The sequence below is a fragment of the Nomascus leucogenys genome, chromosome 22a, assembly GCF_006542625.1.
Source record: "Nomascus leucogenys isolate Asia chromosome 22a, Asia_NLE_v1, whole genome shotgun sequence".
NCBI lineage: Eukaryota > Metazoa > Chordata > Mammalia > Primates > Hylobatidae > Nomascus > Nomascus leucogenys.
The window spans coordinates 73108571-73135459 of NC_044402.1; the positions used below are offsets into that span (position 1 = coordinate 73108571).

Below are 26889 nucleotides of genomic sequence, written 5' to 3' on the forward strand. Positions count from 1 at the left end.
CCACTGGCTGGTCCTCCTCCTCTGATCAGCTACTCTGCTAAATAAATATTGAACCAACAGTCAGAGAATGTTTGAAGTGGACCCCGATTATCTGTTTGCCTGGGGCAGTCACGCATCTGTGGGTGGCCCTGATCAAAAATATGGTGGTTAAGAGAGCAGTCAAATGCTCTGAGTTCCAGGCTGGGCTACCCCACTGCCTATGGAGATTTAGGAGAAGTTCCCAACACCCCAAGCTCAGTTTCCCCATCAGCAGGGTGATAATATAATACCTACCTTTTAAGGCTATTGTGAGGATTAAATGAGTTCATATGTGTAAAGTGAGTACATTGATGGACCCTAATGAAAACACAATAAATGCCATCTGCTATTTTACTGTTATTTCCCAAAACGTAGTGCTTGCTAGGTTGTGATATAGTTGTTTACCTAATATCTTTCTTATTCGAATGTACATACCTTGAGGAGAGGGAGTAAATCCTGTTCACATTGCACCCACAGCATGTATTATGGCGGCATGCAATAGGCACTAGATGAGTGTTTGTTAAATGGAAAGAATTGCCATCTGTTGTCCCCATGGATTAGGAAATAATCTTCCCTGGTTGGTTCCGGAACAGACACACTTACAGAACTGGTTCTTTAGGCCAGAACTTCCCAACTAATATGCAGTATTGGTATACCTAAGGGACTGATTCTGCAGCCTTTGGATGGCCTGAGCTTCAAAAGGTGGCTTGGGGACATGGATCAGTTTACCCTAGTGTGCCATGCAAATGTAATTTTCTGTGAGTCCATCACGACTTAAAAAAAGGGTGGGAGGCACTGTTCTAGGCTGTAATGTAATACTTTGAGTTGTTGCAGAATATAGCTTGGCCCTTGTCTTAGTCTGTTCAGGTTGTTATAGCAAAGTACATAGGCTGGTCATTTATAAAGAAAATAAATTTATTGCCCACAGTTCTGGAGGCTGGGAAGTCCAAGCTCAAGGTGCCAGCAGATTTGGTCAGGGCCTGGTCTCTGATTCATAGGTGGTGCCCTCTTGCTGTGGAAGGGGAGAACAAGCCCCCTTGGGCTTCTTTTATAAGAACAGTAGTCCCACTCATGAGGTCTCCTCCCAAAGCCCTACCTCCTAATACCATCACCTTGGGGGTTAGGATTTCAACATATGAATTTGGGGGCGGGGATACTAACACTTGGACCAAAGCAATACTGTTTCTTTTTGAAAATAAAGCGAGTTTTAGATTTTTAGCTAGCTAGCTTGCTAGAAAAAGATTGAAAAAATATATAGCATATTGAGGTTATTTGAAAGATTGTAATTGTGATTTTTCCCCAATATTTTCCCCCAAATGCATTTCTGTAATTAGGAAAAGACAAACTCTCATAAGTGTTATTTTTAAAATATTAAAAACATTTTAAAATTCTTTTTCTTTTTATTTTTTTGGTATGAGAAAAAGGTCTCACTATATTGCGCAGGCTTGTCACAAACTCCTGGGCACAAGCAGTCCTCCCACCTCGGCTACCTGAGTAGCTAGTATTACAGATGTACACCACCGTGCCTGGCTTTAAAATTATTTTTAATGTTATATTAGAAATGTTTATGTGCATCTACAAGTAAGTAAACTCTAAACAATGATAAGAAGTGGATTTATTGTGAACAATAAACCAGCCTTCAATGCAGCTAAATAAAAGCCCACATTTAATCTATAAAGAAAAATGTCTGTTGCTCAAGGAAAAATAAAAAGCTTTCCATCCAGTAGAAAGTAATAACTGTTGGCTGGGCACGGTGGCAACATGTCTACAATCCCAACACTGTGGGAGGCTGAGGCAGGATGATCACTTGAGCCCAAAGAGTTTGAGACCAGCTTGGGAAACATGGTAAAACCCTGTCTCTACAAAAAATATGAAAATTAGCTGGGTGTGGTGGCGTACGCCTGTAGTCTCAGCTACTCGGGAGGCTGAGGTGGGAGGATCACTTGAGTCCAGGAGATGGACACTGCAGTGAGCCATGATCTGGCCACTGTACTCCAGCCTGGCAACAAAGTAAGACTCTGTCTCAAAGATAATTTTTGAACTCAGAGAATAAAATGAATGTAGTTAAAACAGAATAAAATGTTATTTTATGTTTTTTATATTATTTTATTGAGATGGAGTCTTGCTCTGTCATCCAGGCTGGAGTGCAGTGGCACAATCTTGGCTCACTGCGGCCTCTGCCTCCCAGGTTCAAGCAGTTCTCCTGCCTCAGCCTCCCGAGTAGCTGGGATTACAGGCGCCTGCCACCAGACCTGGCTAATTTTTGTCTTTTCAGTAGAAACGGGGCTTCACCATGTTGGCCAGCCTGGTCTCAAACTCCTGGCCTCAAGTGATCCGCTTGCCTCAGCCTCCCAAAGTGCTGGGATTACAGGCATGAGCCACTGCGCCTGGCTAAAACATTATTTTAAAATGAAATGAGTTTGTTTAAGGACCCATGATTCATTAAATACTCAGTATGTTTGTTGAACGAATATGTGAATAACCAAGCGTGTGCTTTGGTACCAGGTGCTGTGCATCAGATGTGGTTGCTGTGCTAAGGCTGCTCATGGTCTGGGGGAAGACAGAAGTTTATTTCCTTATCAAACTTTTGTACTCTTTATTTACTTGTCCTAGTTATGTTCTAAACCCAGGGTTACTAATAGTGAATCACAAGCACGTGCTTTCTGAATCTGCTTAGCACACAGGTCTTCCAGGAGATGTCAGTAATCACTCTTTGATCCCTTTCTTTGATTAAAACTCATTAGGTCGACTTCCATGTGAATGACTGGATTATTCTCTTTCATTTACTAATCTTGGCCCACCCAGAAATGCAGTGCCACTTTTTGTACATTCACATTGGTTTTTAAAGATGATTCCTGTTGGCTGGGCATTTTCCTTCTTATACAAGTTCATAAGTATCTGGAAAATCCAGATCTTTTACTGGATAATATGATTTATTTATTAATAATAGAAGGAATTAGTGTTGTAAACAAATAATCATGCCACATGAGTAACAAACTATAATTATGGACACATATAAAGAGTTTACTATTACAATCAAATACAGCCACAATAAAAATGATCTGGCATCTTTTATGATTTACATATTCGTTCTTGGACAGCATTGTAATTAGGGAAAAATGGTTCATGTGATGTTCAAATAAATGACTATAATTAGTGTTACTTCATGTAGTCAAGTCACATTTTTCATTTTGCTGCTAACATGTACCCTTTCATCATCATCTTCACACACCCCCTGGCATTTGCAGATGAGAAAAGACAAAGGTCTGGAATCTTACTCATCCGTGGCTCTCTGGAGAAACCTTGTCCTCCTCCCTCTTCTCAGACTTGAGAGCCTCTATCTCCTATTCCAGACTTCCCTCCCCGCCCTACACTGCCCCCCCACCAACCATCCGACCCAACAGCCTAAACGTTTTCAATCAGAATTTCATCCTGCTTTGACCCACTGACTTGGAGCTGGAGAAAAAAGGCAACAGAAGCTCTAAAGCCAAAAAAAAAAAAATGAAAAACAAAAAACAACAACAAAATGTGATCACCTGATATCCTGGGGAAGGAGAGAAAGTGATCACATAATCGTCATATAGTGAGTGAGGGGAGGGGGCTGCAAATGGTATGAATTGGCTCTGAACCCCTGATATCTCGGAGAGGATCTGCAGAGAAGTGGAAGAAGAAGGATTATTTCTAAGTAAGGGGCACACATAACTTATTGTCCAAACCAGAATACTTTTGAGAGTGAATGGGGGCACTATTAATAATTTCACCGGGACTACAGTATAAGCCATGACCATCTCCAGAAAAAAGACTTACTGTTGCGCTACTTCTAAGTAGACATTGGAGAGAGAAGAGAGTAATGATATTATCACACCTAAATGAGGATGTGGATTCTGCATGTTATTGTGAAAAGCATGACATATGGAGCCCTAAAAGCTCTGTCCTAATTACTTTCCATACCTTTTGCCCCTTTCTTCTTCAGTTCATTCCCTGCTAGAAGACTAATTTTTGAAAATGATGGCTCTGATTTTTTCTGATTTTCTGATTTTTAAATATCTCTGATGGCCTTCCCATGGTTAGCAGAATAAAGTCTGTGCCTGACTGGCTGGCATTCAAATGCTGCCCCAGTTGGGTCCCAATCTTGTTTCTCAGAACCACTAGAACTCCAAACCATTGGAACTACTGGCTCTTCCTGGCCTGTCGTTTCCTACCTCCATGCCTTTACTCAAGCTTTATTATTTTGCCGTCCCGGAAATATTTTAACCTCTGTTTGTACTTTTGCAATTTCTGTCCATTCTCCATGACCTAGTTAAAATATCAGCTAAAATGCTATGGAAAGCTGAGCATTGGAAGAAAGGGGCTCTCTGTGAAGCCTTCTCTACTCACTCTTATCTCATATAGCTCTGAACTTCTAGGAGTTTTTCTACAGACCTCTGTGTGCCTTTTATAGACCCATATGACTGCTTTTATCCTTGCATTGCCATCATTTAGATATATGTCTTAGATCCCCTAATAGATCAGAAGCTGTTTTAGGGCAGATTCAAGGTCTGGTTCTTCCTTGTAATTCTCAAATAACTTTTCACTGTGCTTATACATGCTAGACATGTGCCAGTATTGTTGAATGAAAGAAATTAGAGACTGCAATTCAAAATTCTGATGCTGTTTATCTCTGCTTTGGTGAAGAAAAACTGTGGGATGAAGATGCTTCCTGTTTTGCTTGCTCAGAGACTTGGGACTGGGATAAGTGTGGGCATTCGATTCTTGTTGGTTCTGAGGCATGGCTTCCTTTCCTTCATAGGAGGGATAGAAAAGATGTACCAGCTTTTGGTGTTTAAGAAGCCTGTTATAATCTCCCAGGCCAGAGCTATATCTTTGGCATGGGTGGGTAGTTACAGTATCCTATTGTTAAATGGACCATACATGACTATAACAAGACTCTTTCTGCAGCCAGCTTTGGCCATTTGCTGGCCCTTTGGGAGCCCTGTCTCTAGGTTTCTTATTGCCCAGGTAGTCACAATTCCTGGCAGTTTTAATTAAATGCAATCATTCAAACCTTGCCTGAAATTATATGTATGGTTAGCTTTGTTTTTATTAAATCAGCATTCTATACACTAGCCTACCTGGCCTGAACTATTAATTCTGATCTCTATGAAAACCGAAATGACTAACACTAAAAAGAAAGACTGTCAAATTGAATCTTCATCCCTAACTAATCATAATCCCTGCCATATGTCCTTGGCACAAATCATGCTGCCTGGGGCTTTTCATTCTATGCAGTGAGGCATATTGGAAATTTGTGACGGTGAGGACTGCTCTTGCCATTTTCCACACTGAAGGGTGTACCGGAAGCTGTTCCCAAAAAGAATGAAATTCAAGGCATCTGTTTTTTTTTTGGCATTTGTAGTTTTGGAACTATGAAAATGAGGTATATTAGACTCAGTGAGTATGACAAAAGGTTTTCGTCTAACAAAAGTTTATAAAATATTATAGATATTTTTTCTACTAGCTACCTCAGATTTATTTAAGTCTATTCACTCTTAAAGACTGAGGGTTGTTGGGGGGAAAGCCTAAGCACTGTGAAAGGAAAGGAATTTGACTATATCCTAATGTGCCTTAAATCATCTTTAGTTTACTAATACTCTTTAGCTATCGGACCCTATTACTACTATATAATCTTTAGTTTATAAGTCAGAGCCATAAAGAGTACATTATTCTAGCCAGAATCCTAAATGTATTTTGACTTAGCAGTAGATCTGGAAGGTTCAGGTACATTTTGACTAAGATATTCATATTCTTAGCAGCCAAGTACTTACAGATTTACACTTTGACATGTCATTCTGATTTATTTTTATTTATTGGTTTAATATGTAACTCCTCTTAGAACATAGATTTTTCTAAATCTGGATAGAATCTCAGAAAATTTAGTCCCACATCACTCTATTGGATATGAGAAAGTCAAGGCCCAGGGAGGTTAAGCAACTTGTTCAGGGTAGTAGGCTTGATAGTGGTAGTGCTAAACACAAGACAAATGGTATCACTTCCATCACTTTCTGTTGGTCACAGGGCCAGCCTAGATTAACAAGGAGGGGAAATAAATCCCACCTCTTAATCAAGATGATGACAAAGCATTTGTGGCCATCTTTAATCTACCATACTTAGAACGCTTAAATTTTACTTTATAATATTTTCTACTTTTGGGCATATTTACTACCTTTTTAACTGGAAAATTTTCATCCATTATTTCTTTAAATTTTTTTCCCCTCCATTTTGTCTCTCTTCTTCTTCTGGGACTTTCATCATATGTGGATTAAACTCTCAGTATTGTCTTCGAGGCTATTGAGTCTCTAATTGTTATTACTGTTTTTAATCCTTTTCTTTTCTCTGTGCTTTAGTTCAGATAATTTCTATTGCCTGCCTTGAGGTTCAATTATCCTTTTTTTTCTGCAGTGCCCAATCTACTATTAAGTCCATACAGTGAATTTTTTTCATATTTTGTATTTTTAAGTGTTAGAATTTCCATTTGCTTTTTAAAAATCTATTTACTTCACTACTGATATTCCCTATCTGTTCATGCATTATGATAATCTTTTCAATCTTTAAACATATTTATTATAGTTGTTTTAAAGTTCTGGTTTGCTATTTCAACATTTCTGTAATCTCTGACTCTGTTTTTACTGATTATTTTTCTGGTTATGGGTCACATCTCCCTATTTCTTTCCATCTATAGTAATTTATATTTGTATGCTAGATACTGTGGATGCTATGCTATTGAGAGTCTGGATTGTGTTTCTTTTTTTGAAAAAGATCAGCTTCCGTTTTCCTAGGCAGTTAATGTCCTGGCCAATCAACTTAATTCTGTTTGGCTTATTTTTAAGCTTTATTAGAATAGGTCTAGCTCTTGGGCTACAGTAGCATTTTTGGAGACTCAGCTGAATGTCCAGGGTGATCCAGGCAGTCTCCCTCTCTGCCTGTGTTCCAGAAAATGTTTCTAGGCAAAATAACAAATAAAAACGGTATAAACAGTATATTTATTCTTTCAACAATGTTTATTGGGTATCTACTATAATCCAGACATTGTTCTCGGTACTGGAGATACAATAGTTACTAAAAAAAAAAAAAAATCCCTGCGTTTATGGAGCTTACGTTCTAGTGGAGACAATAACCAAAATAAATCAGCCTGTATACTCTGACTGGTTAGAAGTGCTATATCTCTCAGCAATGTGTGACCCCTGGGATGTCCACTCAGCTCACACTGTCTAGGACCTATTGTCTGCCACATCTCTCCATGAGTATTGATCTACACATGTGCAGCTGATGACTTAAGAAGACCCCCCCCACCATGCTAAACTTCAGATCTCTTTCTATGAACAACTTCTTTCCCTCTGACTCATGTCACTGCACATTCCAGCTACATCAGCATCCCTGAATTCTGATTGCTGCCTCCCCAGCCCCGTGAGACTGCCATGCTCTGTTTGAGTTCTCTCTCTCTGCCTGTGTTCCAGAAAGTGTTTCCAGGCAAAATATCAAGGCGATTGTCTAGATAGATCTTTTTTGTGTGTTTCCCTTCTTCCTGGGATCACACTACTGTGTATTTATTGTCCATTGTCTGAAAGCAGTCACTTCCTATATTTTGTTCAATTTTATTATTGTTTTCTGTGGGTGAAGAAGGTTAGTTTTCTGCCAGTTACTCCATTACAGCCAGAAGTGGAAGTTCTTTCCCTTTTATAGTGATATAATATAATTTTCTAATAAATAAAAATTTCTTATATTAAAAATTACAATTCTATATAGTGCTTAGGTGACCAATCTAAAGCATCAGATGTAGATATTATCTTGTTAGTGAAGTAAAGACACCTGTAGGACTTTCTTTGACTGTTGGCTAGTGTGTGTGGTTCAATAACAGGTTAGTGAGCTGATGAAATTAGTTCTAGTTTAAAATCCTTGGCTCTTGGGTCAAAGTGATGCCTACCTTGATTTGCTAACTTCTTTGTTCTTTTCTCTCTTGGGTTCTTTCCTGGAAGCCCCAGAATGCCTCTGTTATTTATGCCTCCTGCATGAGTTCTAGTTCCTTATGGGGACTGAACGTCTAAACTTTTATAATCTGATTACTAATCTAGAGACCTGTCTTCTCCAATGTATCTACATACCCACTTTTCTATTTCTGTCTGTTAATTATCAATTAAGCTAAAATTAAGCACCCCCCCTCCCCATTTAAATATACTTATATCCAAGTATTGTGGGGCAGGAGAGATTAGTTACCAAAGGAATGGCCTGATTATCTCTGCACAGGAATAATAAACCTTGCAGTTGCTGGTGTGAAAATGGTTTAGAACCATTTTCAATTTGGGCCTAGTTTAAGGGATTTCTTTGAGTGCATCTCTCTAAAAAGGAATGATGCCTGTCCTCGTGATTCTGGGATATAGCTTTAGAACTGTATTATTTTCATTTATTATATGGTTTATACCTTCAGAAGAGACTTAGTACATAAATAGTGTAATACCACATTTTTGAATATTTAGGTTTACTTAATCACTCAGGAAAATTAGCATGGGCTCACAGGAGAAAAAGTAAAAGGGATCTCACAGGAAGTCCTGGTGTATAAATAAGCTGTTATTCATTTAAAAAATCGCTACCAATATTCATTAAAAAATGAATAATTGCTTATTTATTTTATTGAGAACACTGGTATTCTGAGGAGTTATTGTTACTGATTTTGGTAAGTATGGTAGAGAACATCAGAAATTTTCTTAACAAAAAAGTAATTTAATTTTCTCCGAAGTGCCATTAACTTTTCATGATTATACATTCTCATATACAAATAAAAAAGATATAAAAGTATATTTATTTCAACAATGTTTATTGGGTATCTACTATATTCCCAACATTGTTCTTGGTACTGGAGATACAATTGTTATTAAAAAAAAAATCCCTGCTTTTATGGAGCTTACGTTCTAGTGGAGACAATAGCCAAAATAAATAAATCAATAAATTATTACCATAAATATTATATTAGAAGCTGTCATGTGCTTGGAATAAAGCAATGCAGGGTAAAGGTGCTGTTGAGAGGACTGTGGTTTTAAATGCGACGGGAGGGTAGACTTCATTAGGAAGGAGAGTTTTGCTCTGCCTTACAGTAGGCAAGGGCATGAGCTGTGCAGATATCTGGGGAAATAGTATCCCTGGCAGAAGGAATAGCTGTTGCAAGGGCTTGAAGGTGGGGCAGAGGCCATCAAGGTGCAGCCAAGACACCAGTGTGTTTGGAGAAGTGGGAGTAAGAGGAGGATAGTAGGAGATGAGGTTCCAAGGGAAACGGGTGACTGAGGTGGGACATGGGGGCCAGGTGAGGTGGAAACTTTGGTTTTTACTCTGAGCTAAACAGGGAGCCACTGGAGAGTTTTGAGCAGGACATGCTGTGAACCTACTTAAATATTAAAAGGATCACTCTGGATCCTCCAAGGAGAATAAATAGACTCCAAGAGGGCAAGGGTGGAAGCAGGGATTGCTGCTAGGAGATCAGTGCCATAGTCTGGGGAAGAAATGATGGTGGCCTAGACCAGGGCAGGAAGTCTTGAAGTGGTGAGAAGTGACAGCATTCTGGAAATATTTTAATGTAATAGTTGTGTGTATATTTCTTCTGGTAAATAGCAAAAATTAAATATCTCTTTCTTGTATTCTAGTCACTTAGTCATGCCATAGAATAACCACTAATGCCAGTTTTCAATTTTTGGTCCAACTTTTTTTTTTTTTTTTTTTTTGAGACGGAGTCTCGCTGTCGCCCAGGCTGGAGTGCAGTGGCGCGATTTCAGCTCACTGCAGGCTCCGCCCCCCGGGGTTCACGCCATTCTCCTGCCTCAGCCTCCCAAGTAGCTGGGACTACAGGCGCCCACCACCTCGCCCGGCTAATTTTTTGTATTTTTAGTAGAGACGGGGTTTCACCGTGTTAGCCAGGTTGGTCTTGGTCTCCTGACCTCGTGATCCGCCCGCCTCGGCCTCCCAAAGTGCTGGGATTACAGGCGTGAGCCACCGCGCCCGGCCCGGTCCAACTTCTTACGTGCATTTATAAATATAGGTATATATTCTTCCATCTGCCACTTTTATTAATAAATAACAGCATGTTACACACCTAAACCCTGCTTTTTACTGAATGGTACTCTAGGGAACGAAAAATTTTCCCTCTACACCTCTGAGTTCTTAACTGGGGCCCCTGCAGCAAAAGATTGATTAACAAGAAAAAAAAAACAGAAGTTTATTAACATGTATTTCATATACGCATGGGAGATACCCAGGGACTGAGTAATTCTCCAACAGGTGGCTTAGAACTCCAGGCTTACTATAGCATCTTTAACAAAGAAGAATACATTTTAGAGAAGGATAATACATTTTAGACAAGACAAAGGAAGAGGACCTTGAGTCTCTAGGGACAGCAAATTGTGGGAAGGCAAATCTATGGGAAACTAATCATGATAAAGGCTAGTTTGCAAAGTTTGTTATGTAGAGTCCTCTGGTATCTTCTCCAGGCTGATAAGGATCTAAAGTCATCTCCAGTGATTAGCTTTTGTTCTTTCTGATAGAGAGGGAATGAGAGACGCCTTTGTAAATTTATGTCTTCTTTTTAGGCAAATAGCGGGAGGGTAGAGAGCTTTTTTTTGGTTCTGTTTCTCAATTGCCTCAAAATATCCATATGGCATATTTTGGAGTGGAATATTCTGCTACTCTTCAATACCTTGGATTGATAGCGCTACTTCATTCTTTCTTTGCATACCATTTCATTGTGTGGTACCATTTCATTGTGTGGATTTATCATTATTTATATCCACATATAAATATATTTTATCTTATATTCTAGTGCATACATAATTTTACACATGTGCAAGAATATCTGCAGAAGTCTTATAACTGCAATTATTGTATTAAAATATTGTAATTTTGATATACACCATCAAATTGCCCTCCACTGAATTTATATTTACATCTATTTACTGTATATCTTTACACATTAAAAACATTTCACTTCTTTCCTATTCATAACATCTATTGAAATTGAGGCTATTCGTTCATAGGGTACATTCTTCTAACAACCAAAGACATCTTAGGGAAAAAATGAGAAGGCTTATCACTCAATTGTGCATTGAAACCCAACAGTGTTTTAGTACTATTTGAATATAGTATTGTTAAATAAAAGTTATTTAACAATAATTTTTGTTATTGATGGTAAGGTAGACTTTATTCAAAGGAAGTGTCAACTGAAGAATAACATTGTTCATAAATTTAGAAAGGAAAATTTTACTTCTCAAAAAGAGTTGTAGCCCGCTAGGTGGCCCTTCTGGCAGGCTGGAAAGTATAGCCTCCAGCCAGAAGCCAGAAACAGACACTTCAGTCAGAAGAATAAGTAAGACAGGGAAGGGCCAGGCGTGGTGGCTTACGAGGGCAGGGTGTGATGACTCACACCTGTAATCCCAGCACTTTGGGAGGCCAAGGTGGGTGGATCATTTGAGCCCAGGAGTTTTAATTTTTAGCAGAGATGAGTTCTTGCTTTATTGGCCAGGCTGGTCTCTAACTCCTGGCCCCAAGCAATCTTCTTGCCTTGGCCTCCCAAAGTACTGGAATTACAGGTGTGAGCCACCATGCCAACAACAGGACTTCTTATAAACATTCTTAAATTTGCAATGCTACATTTATGTACAGTCGTCCTGGGGTACCCATGGGAGGATTTGTTCCAGGACCCCACTTGGATACCAAAATCTGCAGATGCTCAAGACCCTGATATAAAATGGTGTAGTATTTGTGTTACATAACCTACCTACCTACACACACACACACACACACACACACACACACACAAAACCTAACACAACACCTAATATAGGTGTAAGTTTACACATATCCTCTGTAGATGACTTAATACAATGTAAACAGGATGCAAATAGTTGTTACACAGTGTAGTTTTAAAATTTGTATTATTTTGTATTGTATTGTTTTTTATTTATTTATTCAAAATATTTTCAATTCGTGGTTGGTTTAATCCTCAGACGCAGAACCCACAGATATGGGAGGGCCAGCTGTACTCCTCTCAATTCAAGTCCCTGACTTCACACCTTCACCCGCTTATTTTGTGGATTCTTCAAGTTGTCACCAGGGTAGGCACCAGCAGCAGGTACTGGTGAACACTTGGGGAGGTGGCAAGATGCAAGGGATGTTCCGTGAATAGCTGGGATAAGATACACAAATAACTAATAAATAACTCATAAACTCATCATTAACTCATAAACTACTTCTTTCTTAAAGCTAGAGCTTCCTAACCAGCTGATTCAGTTGGAGAAAGTCTTTTTCAAACCTTCCCTGTTAAAAATGTGTTTCCCTGTGTTGCTAGTCCTGGCTGTGCATGTTGTGTCTCAGGTGGGTTGGGAGGGATAAAAGGCTGAGAGTCACTGTTCCAGGTAAAGTTCTTAGTCGCCTCCCTCCCCCCATTCTCAGTATGCTTCCTTTTTTCCATGTTCTTTCTCTTCCAAGGGTCTCCCTCTAGTTACCCAGGAATAGAGAGAGCTAAGAGAAGACTGTCAGAAGGACCTGACTCAAGAGAGTCCCCTTCTCTAACTCTTTCAACCGAAGGCCGTCTGTGGGCTCTCCTACTATTTAGGGGCAACAGCAGCAATTTTTTGAACAGTCATCTTAAATTTGAGTGTAGCACTAAGTGCTATGAAATGATTTTTGAGAGCCTTTGCTTACTATGGTGAAAATTACATAGAGGAAAAAAAGCCATCAGTTGAAACCCATCCGGAAAGCATTTTAAAGAAGCCTCGGTTATCTGAGTCATCCCAGAAGTTGTTCTCAATTTTAAGGAGCCACATGAAATTATTTTTTAACTTAATGCTAGTAGAGCAAGTTTATTTCAGAGGGACAATTATGGTAGACTTCTATTTTATGTGCTGTTTGGGATCCAATAAGCATCCCCGTTTGGCTGGGGTCTGGTGACCTGAGGCTGAGGGTGTGTGGTGGAGAGCCTTTGCCAAGACTGATGATCCTCTGCTGAGGTTAGATGCTCAGGAACAGTCAGAGGTTTTTGAAAAGGGTCTGTTAAAATTAGACAAGGCTGTACTTCGATTTCACATTGCATATTAATTGTAACAAGACAAATTGCAACACTCTAGATCTGTTCAAAAAATTTTCCTCTCTCTTCACTTGCAAATGCAGGGCTAAACATTCTTTAGACATTAGCAGGCCTGGTCCGGTCCTCTGCCTAATGATGGGGTTTTTCAACTCTCTGAATAGCCCTGAGCCTCAGATCTGGCATCTTACTCATCCATCCGCGGAGGACAGAGTGGTCGGGGAGGTGGAAGTATTTGGACCTTTTTATTGCTTTGCTTAAGGGCAAAATTGTGGTCTGCAGTGACCTCCAGTCACAACTTTCTTATCTCATTTGGGATCTTGAGGGAGCAGTTTCCTCTTCATTCTTTCGTAGAGACATAAAAGCAAGAGGGTATGACTGCTAAACAAGGAGGCATTATGCCAGGAATTCACAGACTCCACGTGCTCTGCTCCCTAGTGGCGGCTGTGCAGGCCATGTTTCCAAAGGGTCACAGGGGTCTTGGTGTGCCCTGTCTGACTGATGATCAATCTCAGCTGTGAGTGAAAAACTGCAATGGCCTCTGGGATCTCAGGCTCCTTCAAAGGGGTTTTTTTCTGAGAGTCACCCTGAATACTGACAGAGTCAAGAGCCTCAGCCGAGAGAGAACTTGGGCAGCTGATTGCCTTGAGGAGGTGCTTGCATGTGTGTATGTATGTATCTCTGTAGGCATGTTTATGTGGGTATGTATATGGGTATCTGTGTGTGTGTATGTGCTTGCATGTATGTGTGAGTGTGTGTGTGTGTGTGTGGTGGGAGTGGGTGTGTGACTAGGAAACTCACAGGGAGAGGAGTTAGGAGAGCAGATCTCTAGGGAGAGGGGCCACAGTGATGCACCAAAGTTTTCGGATGAAATGACCAAACAATGTTGGTGCTGTAGTCATAAAAAAAGAAATGAGAGGAAACTGAGTTTAAGGAGATTTTACAGTAATGCCTTCGTGAAGTCTTTTTAGAAATTTCATCCATAAGTGAAGTCTCTCTCTCCTGGATTCCCATTCTCTTCTTTCCTATTTCCATTGTGCTACTTACCACATTTCACCTTGATACTTGCTGTAGATGTACGTATCTCTGTATCTCTCTTACCCATTTTTAACTTTCTGTGTGCAGGGACCGTGATCTTTATATCACCCAAGTACTTTATTCGCCTGTCATATGGATGATACTCAGTAATGAACTATATAAATGATCCCTGAGCCTGGAGCGGTGGCTCACGCCTGTAATCCCAGCACTTTGGGAGGCCGAGGCAGGTGGATCATGAGGTCTGGAGATCGAGACCATCTTGGCTAACACGTTGAAACCCCGTCTCTACTAAAAATACAACAAATTATCCAGGCATGGTGGCAGGCGCCTGTAGTCCCAGCTACTCAGGAGGCTGAGGCAGGAGAATGGCTTGAACTCAGGAAGCAGAGCTTGCAGTGAGCCGAGATCGTGCCACTGCACCCCAGCCTGGGCGACAGAGCAAAACTCTTAAAAAAAAAAAAAAAAAAGATCCCTGAAAGTATAGTCTTCATACTCAGTAAATACTTGCAGATTGAATGCGTTTTCAACACCTTTCTGAATTTTGTTGACATTGTTGGAAAAACTTGTAATTAGGAAAGAGTAAACATTTCAGTATTCTAAGTGGTTAATAATCATATAATTAAAATAATAACATAAGTGGTAAACATCTTGAGTTTCAAAGACTTTTGCTATATCCATGTCATCACTGACATTATAAATACATGATTTTAGCATATTAATAGTCACCTAACTTCTGTGTCTAAATGTGTGTAAAATGAGATTTTTTTTTTTTTTTTTGTGACGGAGTTTTGCTCTGGTTGCCCAGGCTGGAGTACAATGGTGCAACCTCAGCTCACCATAACCTCCACCTCCCGGGTTCAAGCGTTTCTCCTGCCTCAGCCTCCCGAGTAGCTGGGATTACAGGCATGCACCACCACACCCAGCTTATTTTGTATTTTTAGTAGAGATGGGGTTTTGCCATGTTGGTCAGGCTGGTCTTGAACTCTTGACTTCAGGTGATCTGCCCGCCTTGGCTTCCCAAAGTGCCAGGATTATAGGCATGAGCCACCGTGCCCAGCCAAAATGGAATTCTTAATACCTGTTTTATCTAACAGGGCTGCGATGATAAAAATTTTCAGTAAGTGTCAAGGCCCTTTGAAAAGCTAATAGTGTTATAAAAAGATTGAGATTGTAGAGTACATAGTATTTAAGATCTTAACTGTTGTTATAGAGAAAAAACACAGTGCACACCTATCCATAAAACCTCTAAAAGGCATGGAAGAATTTTAGTATATGTTTTTAAGCACTTTATTTATTGCTTTCATGAGATAACTTTTTAAAAAAGGTCTTGGTGGCTAATAATTATGATGATGATGGTGGTACTAGAAATAGCTTCTGTAGCTTTTTATAATTGATAGAGCTCACATGCATTATCTCAGATTTGACAGTTCTTCACTGGAGGAGATGAGTAGCTCTTTACAATGCTAAATTACTGTTAAAAAGAGTCAAACTGAACCTCAAAGTCGTTTTAATGCATATATATTAAGTGAACATTACACTCAATGTTTTTAAATACATTTACTGATTTTCCAAAGACATCTGAAAATTTAAAAAACATATTGAGGTAGTTGAGCATTATATACATTCCTGTAAGATGACAGTGTTACCATAGTCTGCTAATGTGGTCCATTTCTTGGCCAAGCTTTTTGTTTATAATTATGGGAAGGCACTGGGCAGAGAGCAGTTCTGCCTCCCTCCCCGTTTCTCTTCACTTCTTTCTCCTGCACCCCTCAGGTTTGACTGTTGGGTGTTGGAATCTTCTGTCCCAAGAGGTCCCCAGGAGCTGTGGCAGAAGTTGCCACTAAGGGGTCTACTTAGCTGATTAATGAAGGGGGTGGGCACTCTCCACGGTAAAGGGTTTGCAAATATTGACTGTCAGATAGCCAAGCAATGGAAGTCATCAAGGGGACAATGTTTCTTACTGATTTACGGTTATTGTGTGTTCTTTCCCACAAGCGTCTTTGTGTTCTTATTTTGTGCTCCAGTTAACTCAGAAACTGGCTAATTAGTCCCTAGATAATCCAGAGTTGACTGAATTAAAATTTAAGAGCACAGTAGATTTCCACATTGCATAATGCATGTGGGCAGCACCCAGAATCCAGAACCTTTGCTATCCCCTGGATGCCTGACTTTGATAGTTTCCATATTCAACTACCTTGTGTAGTAAAACAAGGTCCGACCCTGAACATTGTTGGTGCTCGTATTACAGTCCTTATTATACTATATTCTAATTTTGGTTGATTCCATTTGCCACTAGAGCTCCTCGTGGATACTGTTGGCATTTTGCTCATCTTTATATTTCCAGATTAAGGTGCCTAATGTACAGTAGTAAAGCAGTATAGTTTACTGAGTGAATAAATAAAGTGAATGAACATTCATGAAAGGATGTGTTCGGTGAATGGAGAGCCATTTAAAATTTCATAGATTTCATAAATTTCTCTGGTGTCTATGTCTCTTGAAAGAAAAAAAGAATGGTTTTAACACTTATTTATAGGCCAGGTGGTAATTAAGAATTGACTCAGAGCTTTGGGAGGCCAAGGTGGGAAGACTGCTTGAGGCCAGAAGTTCGAGACCAGCCTGGGAAATATAGAGAGACTTTATGTCTACAAAAAGTTTTCAAAATTAGCTGGATGTGGTGGCATGTACTTGTAGTCCCAGCTTCGTGAGAGTCTGATGCAGGAGGATTGCTTGAGGTTAGGAGTTTGAGGCTTCGGTTCACTATAATCATGCCTGTGTATGGCCACTGTCCTCTAGCTCAGACAACATAGCAAGACCCCCATCTCTAAAAAAATAAAATAAACTTAACTTTAAAACCCTATTCCTGGCTGGGCGCAGTGGCCCACATCTGTAATCCTAGCACTTTGGGAGGCCAAGGCGGGTGGATCACCTGAGGTCAGGAGTTCAAGACCAGCCTGGCCAACGTGGTGAAGCCCCATGTCTACTAAAAATACAAAAAAAATTAGCCAGGTGTGGTGGCGGGCACCTGTAATCCCAGCTACTTGGGAGGCTGAGGCAGGAGAATTGCTTGAACCTGGGAGGTAGAGGTTGCAGTGAGCCAAGATTATGCCTTTGCACTGCAGCGTGGGGGCAGAGTGAGACTCTGTCTCAAAAAATTAAAAAAAAATTTTTAAAAACCCTATTCCTTTTAAGATTATCAATACATTCTAATAAAATGGTCCTTTTTGATACTGCTAATAGGCATTATTACCATTATGATTTATATAGAACTTAAAATAATTTTATGTCATCAGAAATATTTTTAGTTTTAGCCTTTTGCTAACTTAGGTGGGTTGTTTTCTGTCTAACTTGCTGTCAGAAAGTTTTCGATGACTGTTAAATTCGTCTTGGAAGAGCTGAGGAACCATGAGAAGAAGAAAAAAACAAAACAGGAATACATAGTAATTCGAGGGTTAATAAGAAATAAGACCCAACTAGTTTTTATTGGATGAATGAATAGGTAAATGAAGGTGTCTGTTTTATGCTGCTAAAACAAAGTGCTTTATTTATTTATTTATTTATTTATTGAGACAGGGCTTCACTCTGTCACCCAGGTTGGAGTGCAGTGGTGTGATCATGGCTCATCGCAGCCTCAACCTCCTGGGCTCAAGCCATCCTCCTGTCTCAACCTCCTGAGTAGCTGAGACCACAGGCATGCACCAAAATGCTTGGCTCCTTTTTAAATTTTTTGTAGAAATGTAGTTTTGCCATATTGCCCAGGGTGGTCTTGAACTCCTGGGCTCAAGCAATCCTCCCACCTTGGCCTCCCAAAATGCTGGAATTAGAGGTGTGAGCCACCACCATGCCTTGCCTAACAAAGTACTTTAGACTAGGTAGCTTATAACAACTGGAATTTATTTCTCATAGTTCTAGAGGCTAGGAAGTCCAAGACCAAGATGCTGGTAGATTTGGTGTCTGGTGAGGGCTGCTCTCTAACTCATAGACAGCACCCTTTTCTGTGTCTTCACATGACAGAATGGAGAGCTAGTCTCTGGGGTCTCTTTTATAATAGCACTAATCCCATTCATGAGGGCTCTGCCCTTACGGTCTAATCACCTCCCGGAGGCTCCACCTCCTAATACCATCACTTTAAGGGTTAGAATTTTAACATATAAATTTCGGGGACTTAGGACACAACATTTAGACCATAGCGGGAGGTCTCTCCAAGAAAAAATTTACATGCATGAAACATGAAATAATAAATAACAGGGTTAGATGCCAAAAAGAAATGTTATTAATTTGATTTCAGAGAAGAGAAAACGTTGTAAGGAAAAGCTCCAAGAAGGGAGTGAAATCTAAGCTGAGGCCATAAGGAAATTAGTCAGTGTGAGAAAATAACTTTGAGTTAGTTTTCTGTTGCTGTGTAACAAATCATGATAAACTTAGCTGCTTAAAAAAGCATACATATATTATCTGTCTGTTTTCATGTGGCAGGAGTCTAGGCACAGCTTGTCTGGATCCTCTGTTCAGAGTCTTAAAGGCTGAAATCAAGGTGCTCCTGGCCAAGCATGGTGGCTCACATGTAATTGCAGCACTTTGGGAGACCGAGGCAGGAGGATTGGTTGAGCCTAGGAGTTCAAGACCACCCTGGGCAACAAGGCGAGACCCTGTCTCTACAAAAAAAAAAAAAAAAAAAAAATTAGAAGAGCATGGCGATGCACACCTGTAGTCCCAGCTACTTGGGATGCTGAGGTGGAAGGATCACTTAAACCCAGGGGTTCGAGGGTTCAGTGAGCCACAATCATGCCACTGCAATCCAGCCTGGGTGACAGAGTGAGACCCTGTCTAAAAAAGAAAATAAATAAATAAATAAATAAATAAATAAATAAATAAATAAATAAGAGGTGCTTCTTTCTGGAGCTCAGTTGACCTCTTCGAAGCTCACATCATTTTTGGCAGAATTCAGTTCTTGCAGTGGTAAGCCTGAGGTCCTTGTTTTCTTGCTGGCTGTCAGTCAGTAACTGCCCACATTTCTTGCCACATGGCCCTCTCAGAGGCCCTCAGGCAACCAGGGCAGCTATTTTCTTCAGTGCCAGCAAAAGAACCTCTCACTCCTTCCATCCTCGTTTAAAGGTCTCACTTGATTAGGTCAGGCCCAACCAGGAAAACCTCACTTTTGATTAACAAAGTCAACTAATTCTGGGCTGTAATTACATCTGCAAAATCTCTTCACCTTTGCCATACAGCATAACATAATCATGGGAGTGATCTCTCTTCACTTTGCCATATTCTATTGGCTAAAAGCAAATTGGAGCTCTCACCCAGCCTCAAAAGGATTATACAAGGCATGGGTCATAGGGGGCCACTTTATAATCCTGTGTTCTACAGTGTCTTTGTTTACAAATAATTCTTTTTAAAATTTTTATTTTACTGTGTTAAGAACACTTACTATGAGATCTACCCTCTGAACCAGTTTTTAAGTGTATGATACATTTTTGTTGGGTGTAAGTACAGTGTTGTACAGCAGATCTCTAGAGCTTATTCATCTTTCTTGACTGAAACTCTAGGTCAGCTGGTAATAACTCCTCATTTCCCTTTCACTCCAGTCCCTGGTAGCCACCATTCCACTCTTTTATTCTATGAATTTGACTATTTTAGAAACCTCATATAAGTGGAAACATGCGGTATTTGTCTAAGACTGGTTTATTTCACTTAGCAGAATGTCTTCAAGGTTCATGCATGTTGTCACAGATTGCAGAATGTCCTTCATTTTCAGGGGTAAATAGTACTCCATTGTATGTATATATGTATTATTTTCTTTATCCATTTATCTGTTGATAGGCATTTAGGTTGTTTCCATATCTTGGCTACTGTGAATAATGCTGAAATGAACATGGAAGTGTGAATATCTCTTCAAGATCCTGATTTCAATTCTTTCAGATAAATACCCAGAAGTGGGACTGCTGGATGAATGGTAGTTCTATTTTTAATTTTTTGAGGAACCTCTAAACTGTTTTTCATAGCAGCCACACCATTTTAGATACTGACCAACAGTGTGCAAAGGTTCCAGTTTCCTCACATCCTCACCAACATTTTTTTTTTGATAATAGCCATCTTGACAGATGTAAGGTAATATCTCATTATGGCTTTGATTTGCATTTCCCTGATGATTAGTGACAATGAGCACCTTTTCATATCTGTTGGCCATTTGTATGTCTTCTTTGGAGAAATGTCTATTCAAGTCCTTAGCCTACTTCTTAATTAGGATATTAATTTTTTAAAATACGAAATTGTAGGGGTTGTAAATGATTCTTTTGTTGTTGCTTGAACATGTTTTAAAAGTGAAAGTTTTTAAAAAGTCATTTTTTAAAAAAGGCCCTGGATATTAGATGCCAGGCTAAAGAAAATCAATTCTCTGTACTTGGAGCTTTTGCTTGGGGACCAGCTGTTCATCGTTATGAAGGGAGAAGAAAGGAGCTTAGAGCGAGCTATAATTAGAGAAACCACATCATCATTTTGATATACTGCAAGAACTTCCTAACTTCCTCTTGGCTGTTGATCTTGACTGTCTCCCATCTGCCTCTAGTCACGGTCAAGGTGATCTTTCCAAAATGCATATCCAAGCATGCCACTACCCTGCTTAAAATGCTTCTGCTGATTATTAGACAGAACCCTCCTAGGATAGGACTGCCATGCTGTTCAGATTCATGTCTCAACATGTGCTTTGTGCTTCACATGCCCTTTATCCACACTCAATGAGAGAGTGGCATAAGGATTAATAGAGGGATGAATTTGAGAGACATTTGCAGGTAAAATCACTGGGATGTGGTGAGGGAGAGTGTCTTGGTCTGTTTTGTGCTGCTATCACAGAATACTGGAGACTGGGTAATTCAAAAAGAACAGAAATTTATTTCTCACAGTTCTGGAGGCTGGGAAGTCCAGTATCAAGGCGCCAGCATCTATCTGGTCAGAGTCTTCTTGCTGTGTCCTCACATGGTGGAAGGTAGAAAGGGGTGAGCCCACTCCTGCAAGCCTTTTTTATAGCAGCATTAATCCACTCATTAATCCACAAATACTGCATGAAGGCAGAGCCCTCATGATCTAAGCACTTTTCCTTAAACTCCACCTCCCAACATTGTTGCACTGGTGATTAAATTTCTGACCCATGAATTTTGAGGGACCAAATAGCAGAGGGAGTAGGCTCACCTCTATGCTATTTAGACCATAGCAGAGGGTGAGTCTACTCCATGCATGGAAATAAGGAGGGCAGGTGAAGTAGAAGATGTGGGAGAGAAGATAAGTTCAGTTTGAGGTTGCTGTAGAAGATTACACGCAAGGACTTTTTGTATGGTTGGCTCTGTTTCGGGCACTGTAGGATCTATAAAGGAGGTCCGAGACATGACCTCTAGAGAGGTGAGAATATACATTGCATTACGAAATTAGAGATTCACAAAAGGATTATCACTGGTGGTAGATTCCAGAGATCAAATAGTAAAGGTGTCTGTTAATAGCCAAATGAAATTTTCCCCAGTCCATGAAGTACCCAATAAAATTAATGACAGATAGAAGGTTGCTTTTCATTGTTTCTGAGGCTTAAATATTAAACAAGAATGACATCGTTAGGGCCTAATTTGGGGGCACACAAAAATATCAGGAGAAGGCTGGGCGTGGTGGCTCACGCTTGTAATCCCAGCACTTTGGGAGGCCGAGGCGGGCAGATCACGAGGTCAGGAGATCGAGACCACGGTGAAACCCCGTCTCTACTAAAAATACAAAAAATTAGCCGGGCGTGGTGGCGGGCGCCTGTAGTCCCAGCTACTCGGAGAGGCTGAGACAGGAGAATGGCATGAACCCGGGAGGCGGAGCTTGCAGTGAGCCGAGATTGCGCCACTGCACTCCAGCCTGGGTGACAGAGCGAGACTCCGTCTCAAAAAAAAAAAAAAAAAAAAATATCAGGAGAAGAGATTTCACTCTTCTCCCAGTTATCTCAAATTAATTTTGTCTTTCCAAGTGTCTTTTGTCATTTAATAATCTGGTTCTAAAGCTTGAAGTTCTTCTGTGCTTGTTTTGGACTGTATAGAAGTACATACATTTTTCTTCTACTGTTTTCTAGTGAGTGTCAGGCTAAAAATCTTTTAGCTGCCCTAGTCTACACTCCTAATGTGGGAGATGCTCTGGTGAGAATAAACAAAAAGAGATGCTCTTTGTTTCTTTGTGGAAGATGGATTCTAATCTCTGTTTGTGTCTTTTCCTATGTAGCTAAGTAGAATCTGCCATATCAATGTCCAGTCAGTTTCTAGCTCATCTAGTCCTTATGATTCCTCCCACGGTCACTTGCATGCTGCCATTGCTTTGGGCCTGTGGCTGCTGCCAGTGCTTCTGTGACCGCAACCCGACTCCCTACTGGCACCAGCACCAGCTCTGCCTCCTGGGAAGTGTGCTTTACTGTCTGGGATCCCCCATTAGGGGCGCCTCTGCCAGCTGCTGCCGTCCTTGCTGTCCCCCAGACACACAAAGACTGAAAGTTGTCTGCACCATTGTCTATACCACCTTATTAACTGCTGAAGTCCTAGTCTCTGTTCCAAAGCCCCTTAACTTTGAGGACATAGTTTCTGGTAAGGAGTTTAGAAAGTCCTTCCGAAGGGGTAATAGGAAGAAGAGGCACTGATACTGATGTGTTGTATTTCCCCAAGTCAAGCCTGCACATCTCGCAGTGCTTTGAGGCATGTTGTCATCTCAGAGACTGGGCACACACACATCAGGATTTGCCTTCCTCTTCCCCAGGAAGCAGAATCCAAACCCTTCTAGTAGGGGTTTGTTGGGAGGTGAGGGAGGTTGTGGGCATATTCTTTGAATCTAGTTTTCTTGTGCCTAAAAGCGTGATGGGGTGAAAATTGAGCAAGATGAAGAGCTTTTAAACTAAGCTCAGGAAAGCCTGTATCTTAGGCCTTTCACTTAGTGACAGGTCATCTACTCATGTCCTCTGAAAATGTTCATCTCTCATGATGGGATCTGTCTTCTGACAATGTCCCAAGTCCCTTGAACTCTGGCCTAGCTAGTCTTGACTTCTGTATTATTCTGGGTAATGCTGGGTGATGCTATGATAACATACCTACCACTTTATACAGAATCTTTTGTGGGTTGTACGTTCTCCATCTTGTGGCTATGGCATGTAAAACACATGCCTCCTGTCTTAGTTTCCTAGGGTTGCTGGAACAAGATACCACAAACTGAATGGTTTAAAACAACAAATACTTTTTTCTCTCAGGGTTCTGAAGGCTGGAAGTCCAGAATCAAGGTGTGGGAGGCCCATGTCTTCTCTGAAGGTGCTAGGGAACAATCCTTTTTGTCCCTTTCTAGCTTTTGCAGGTTGCCAGCAATCTTCTGCATTCCTTGCTGGTAGATGCATCACTCCAGTCTCTGTCACCACCTCCACGTGGCTGTTTTCCCCGTGGCTCTCTGTCCAAATTCCCCTCTTTTTCTAAGGGTGCTAGTTATTAGATTAGGACCAACTATAATCCAATGTGACCTCATCTTAATTTGATTACATCTACAAGACCCTATTTCCAAAGAAGATTACATGCACAGGTCCTGAGTATCAGGTCCCTGATGTATCTTTTGAGGAGACACAGTTCAACCCATAACACCCTTCAAAGTTGTTCCTGAAGAAGAGAGGCCCCCGGCTCTTACCAGTCTCATCTCAGAAGAGATATATGCTAGTTTTGTTTGCAGTCCAGCCCCAACATAACTACAAGGGAGGCTAGTACATTTATGGGAGCACATGGCTATTTGGTGAACATTACTTGTCTGTCACATCCTCGTCCAATTCGTTTCCTCTGATCCCAGAATGCTCTGGGGCACACATGATAGTTTCTATATAATGCGAAATATCTATCAAGAATAGCAGTGGGTTCCTGCAAAGCACATGGAAGGAACAGACTTGGAAAATTGCTCAAAGAAAAGAAAAAAATAGTTTATATAGTTTGTAAAACTGTCTTATTTTTGTTTGGTTCTTTGATTTATCTTAATCCAGAGGTTATGAAATGGCAGTCAGCAGGTTGGATCTATTCCAGAGATTTTGTGTGTATGTGTGTGTGTGGCCCAGACAGTGTTCAAGAAATATGAACAGACTGGGCATGGTGGCTCACGCCTGTAATCCTGGCACTTTGGGAGGCTGAGGCAGGAGGATTGCTTGAGCCCAGGAGTTTGAGACCAGCGTGGGCAATATGATGAAACTCCGCCAGTACAAAAACCCCAGCTACTTGGGGGGCTGAAGTGGCAGGATCACTTAAGCCCTGGAGGTCAAGGCTGCAGTGAGCCAAGATTGCGTCACTGCACTCAGCCTGGGCGACAAAGTAAGCCTATAATCCCAGCACTTTGGGAGGCTGAGGTGGGTGGATCGCCTGAGGTCAGGAGTTCAAGACCAGCTTGGCCAACATAGTGAAACCTCATCTCTACTAAAAATACAAAAAATTAGTTGGGTGTAGTAGCAGGTGGCTGTATTCACTTGAACCCAGGAGGCGGAGGTTGCAGTGAGCCAAGATTGTGCCATTGCACTCCAGCCTGGGCAACAAAAGTGAAACTCCATCTCAAAACAAGAAAAAAAAAAAGTGAACAAATGTCTACACACCTAGATTTACCTTGAACAATGGGAAGATTTGACAACATCTGGTCTCACATTTACACAGAAAACTAAGAAGAAGGAAAACAGCCAAATAAGAGCTGCTCCCTGCGGATAGTCCTGTTTGCAGTTCACCCTGACGCCCACCATTCCCTGGAGAATCACCAACACTGAGGCTGTCACTTCTCATTTGTCTTTGTGATTTCACTGTTGTTTTCTTAGAGTAGAGATTTTTTTCCCTTATGTCTTGCTCTTTCTACTCACTTCCTTTACCTCATTGGCCCTTGCAGGCATTTGTGTTTGTGACTTCATTTTTTAGTAGAATCTGCATTTTCATATATCTTGTGCTTCTAAGGGATTAAGCATTATACCAGAGTATCACCTTGAACTTAGCACTCTGATGTTGACTCCTGCTGTGGCATCTGCAATAGTAATGATTTAATGCGAATAGTTGGTAAAGCTCCAGAAATGTCTATATCAGCCCAGAAATATCTATACGGGGGTGGATAAATATTTGCAATGAAATATTCACAAGTGGGATATTTGGGTAAATTTGCATATAATTAAAATGAGCCCTGTTGATTCACTCTGAGGTAAATCTTTACTGATATAGCTTTTGTGACTTTTCTCCCTATACAGACCATTGGAGCGATCCAGTGAAGATGTGGATATAATCTTCACTCGACTGAAAGAAGTGAAAGCTTTTGAGAAATTTCACCCAAATCTCCTTCATCAGATTTGCTTATGTGGTTATTATGAGAATCTGGAAAAGGGAATAACACGTAAGAAATGCAACTCTAGTAGTATATTTCCATGTATGGTTTATGCTCATTTGTGGTTACTTTATGGAGATAAATAGCAAATGGAGTATTTATGTGCTAAATATTTGAGCTTCAACCAAAGGTATTAAGGTGACACTTCCCTCTAGTCTGTTTATTCAGTTGCATGTAGGTGTTTCCCTAACTCCTTTGTTCACAGAACGTAAATGGTTCTTCCAGGGCAACCAACTTTCTAGATGGAGCTGGAGGGATGTAATGATTCACACATTTAGCTATATCTTTAGAAATTCAAATAATTGTCTTCTCTAATCCAAGAAATATGTGGCCAATAGGATATTAAGATAAAAGTTCTCTTAACTAGTGCTGATAGTAATGTTTTGAATTAATGCCAGTAATGTCATTTATTCCAGGTGTGAATAAGGGGCAGGGAGATAGAGTAACAGTTGGATTTTTTTTAAAGTATTTTTTCATTAAAGAAGTAATAGTTCTTCTGTTGGAACACTTTATGCTGCACTCACAGAAAACTCCCTTTCAACTGATTTGAATATTCAACGACTTATACAAGAAGAAAAAAAAATCAATTACTCATATGGAAGAAGTCCTGAGGTAGAATGACTTCAGGGTTGGTTAGTGAAGTGACTCAGTGAAATTATTAAGGCTTCAGGTCCTTCCCGTATTTTTTGTTTTTGTATGTATTCTGAGGTGTTGGGTTTTGTCCTCAGACTTGTCCCAAATTGTTCTGACAGCTACAGCTGTTGGATGCATTATGTACTGATACAAAAACATCCTGCTGAAGGACTATTTCTTTTTGGGTCTCTGTTTCAGAAGTCCCCCAGCAGATTTCCTATATTAACTCGTTGGCCAGAAATGCATCACATGCCTAAGTCTAAACCAATCACTTGCAAAAATAATGGGATCACCAGGACTGATTTAGACCAATCACGATTGCCCTAGTGGAGCTAACACCTAGCCCTGTGGATGAGGGTGGAAACTTGTCTAAAACCTGGGTTCAGTTAGACAAGAGGGCATGAGTGTTTCTGGGTGGGAAAGCAACAGGGTGAATCACAACATTATTGTAGAAAATTTAGAAAGTCAACAAAATAAAAATCACCTACAATTTCTACCATTAACATTTTGTGGGCCAGGCACAGTTGCTCACACTTGTAATCCCAGCACTTTGGGAGGCTGAGGTGGGCGGATCAATAGGTCAGGAGATCGAGACCATCCTGGTTAACACGGTGAAACCCTGTCTCTACTAAAAATACAAACAATTAGCCGGGCATGGTGGCAGGCAACTGTAGTCCCAGCTACTCAGGAGGCTGAGGCAGGAGAATTGCTTGAACCCAGGAGGCAGAGGTTGC

At 40.5% G+C, this 26889-nt stretch overlaps 1 protein-coding gene across 2 annotated transcripts in view; it reads left to right on the forward strand.

Moving 5' to 3' along the window:
* Positions 1–26889, forward strand: part of RAPGEF4 (Rap guanine nucleotide exchange factor 4) — a 331431-nt gene that overhangs the window by 34700 nt on the left and 269842 nt on the right. For both annotated transcript variants that reach the window (XM_030803682.1, XM_030803683.1), the window contains exon 2: positions 25389–25531. In XM_030803682.1, the coding sequence (XP_030659542.1) occupies positions 25389–25531 (143 nt within the window). The remainder of the gene's footprint in view (positions 1–25388; positions 25532–26889) is intronic.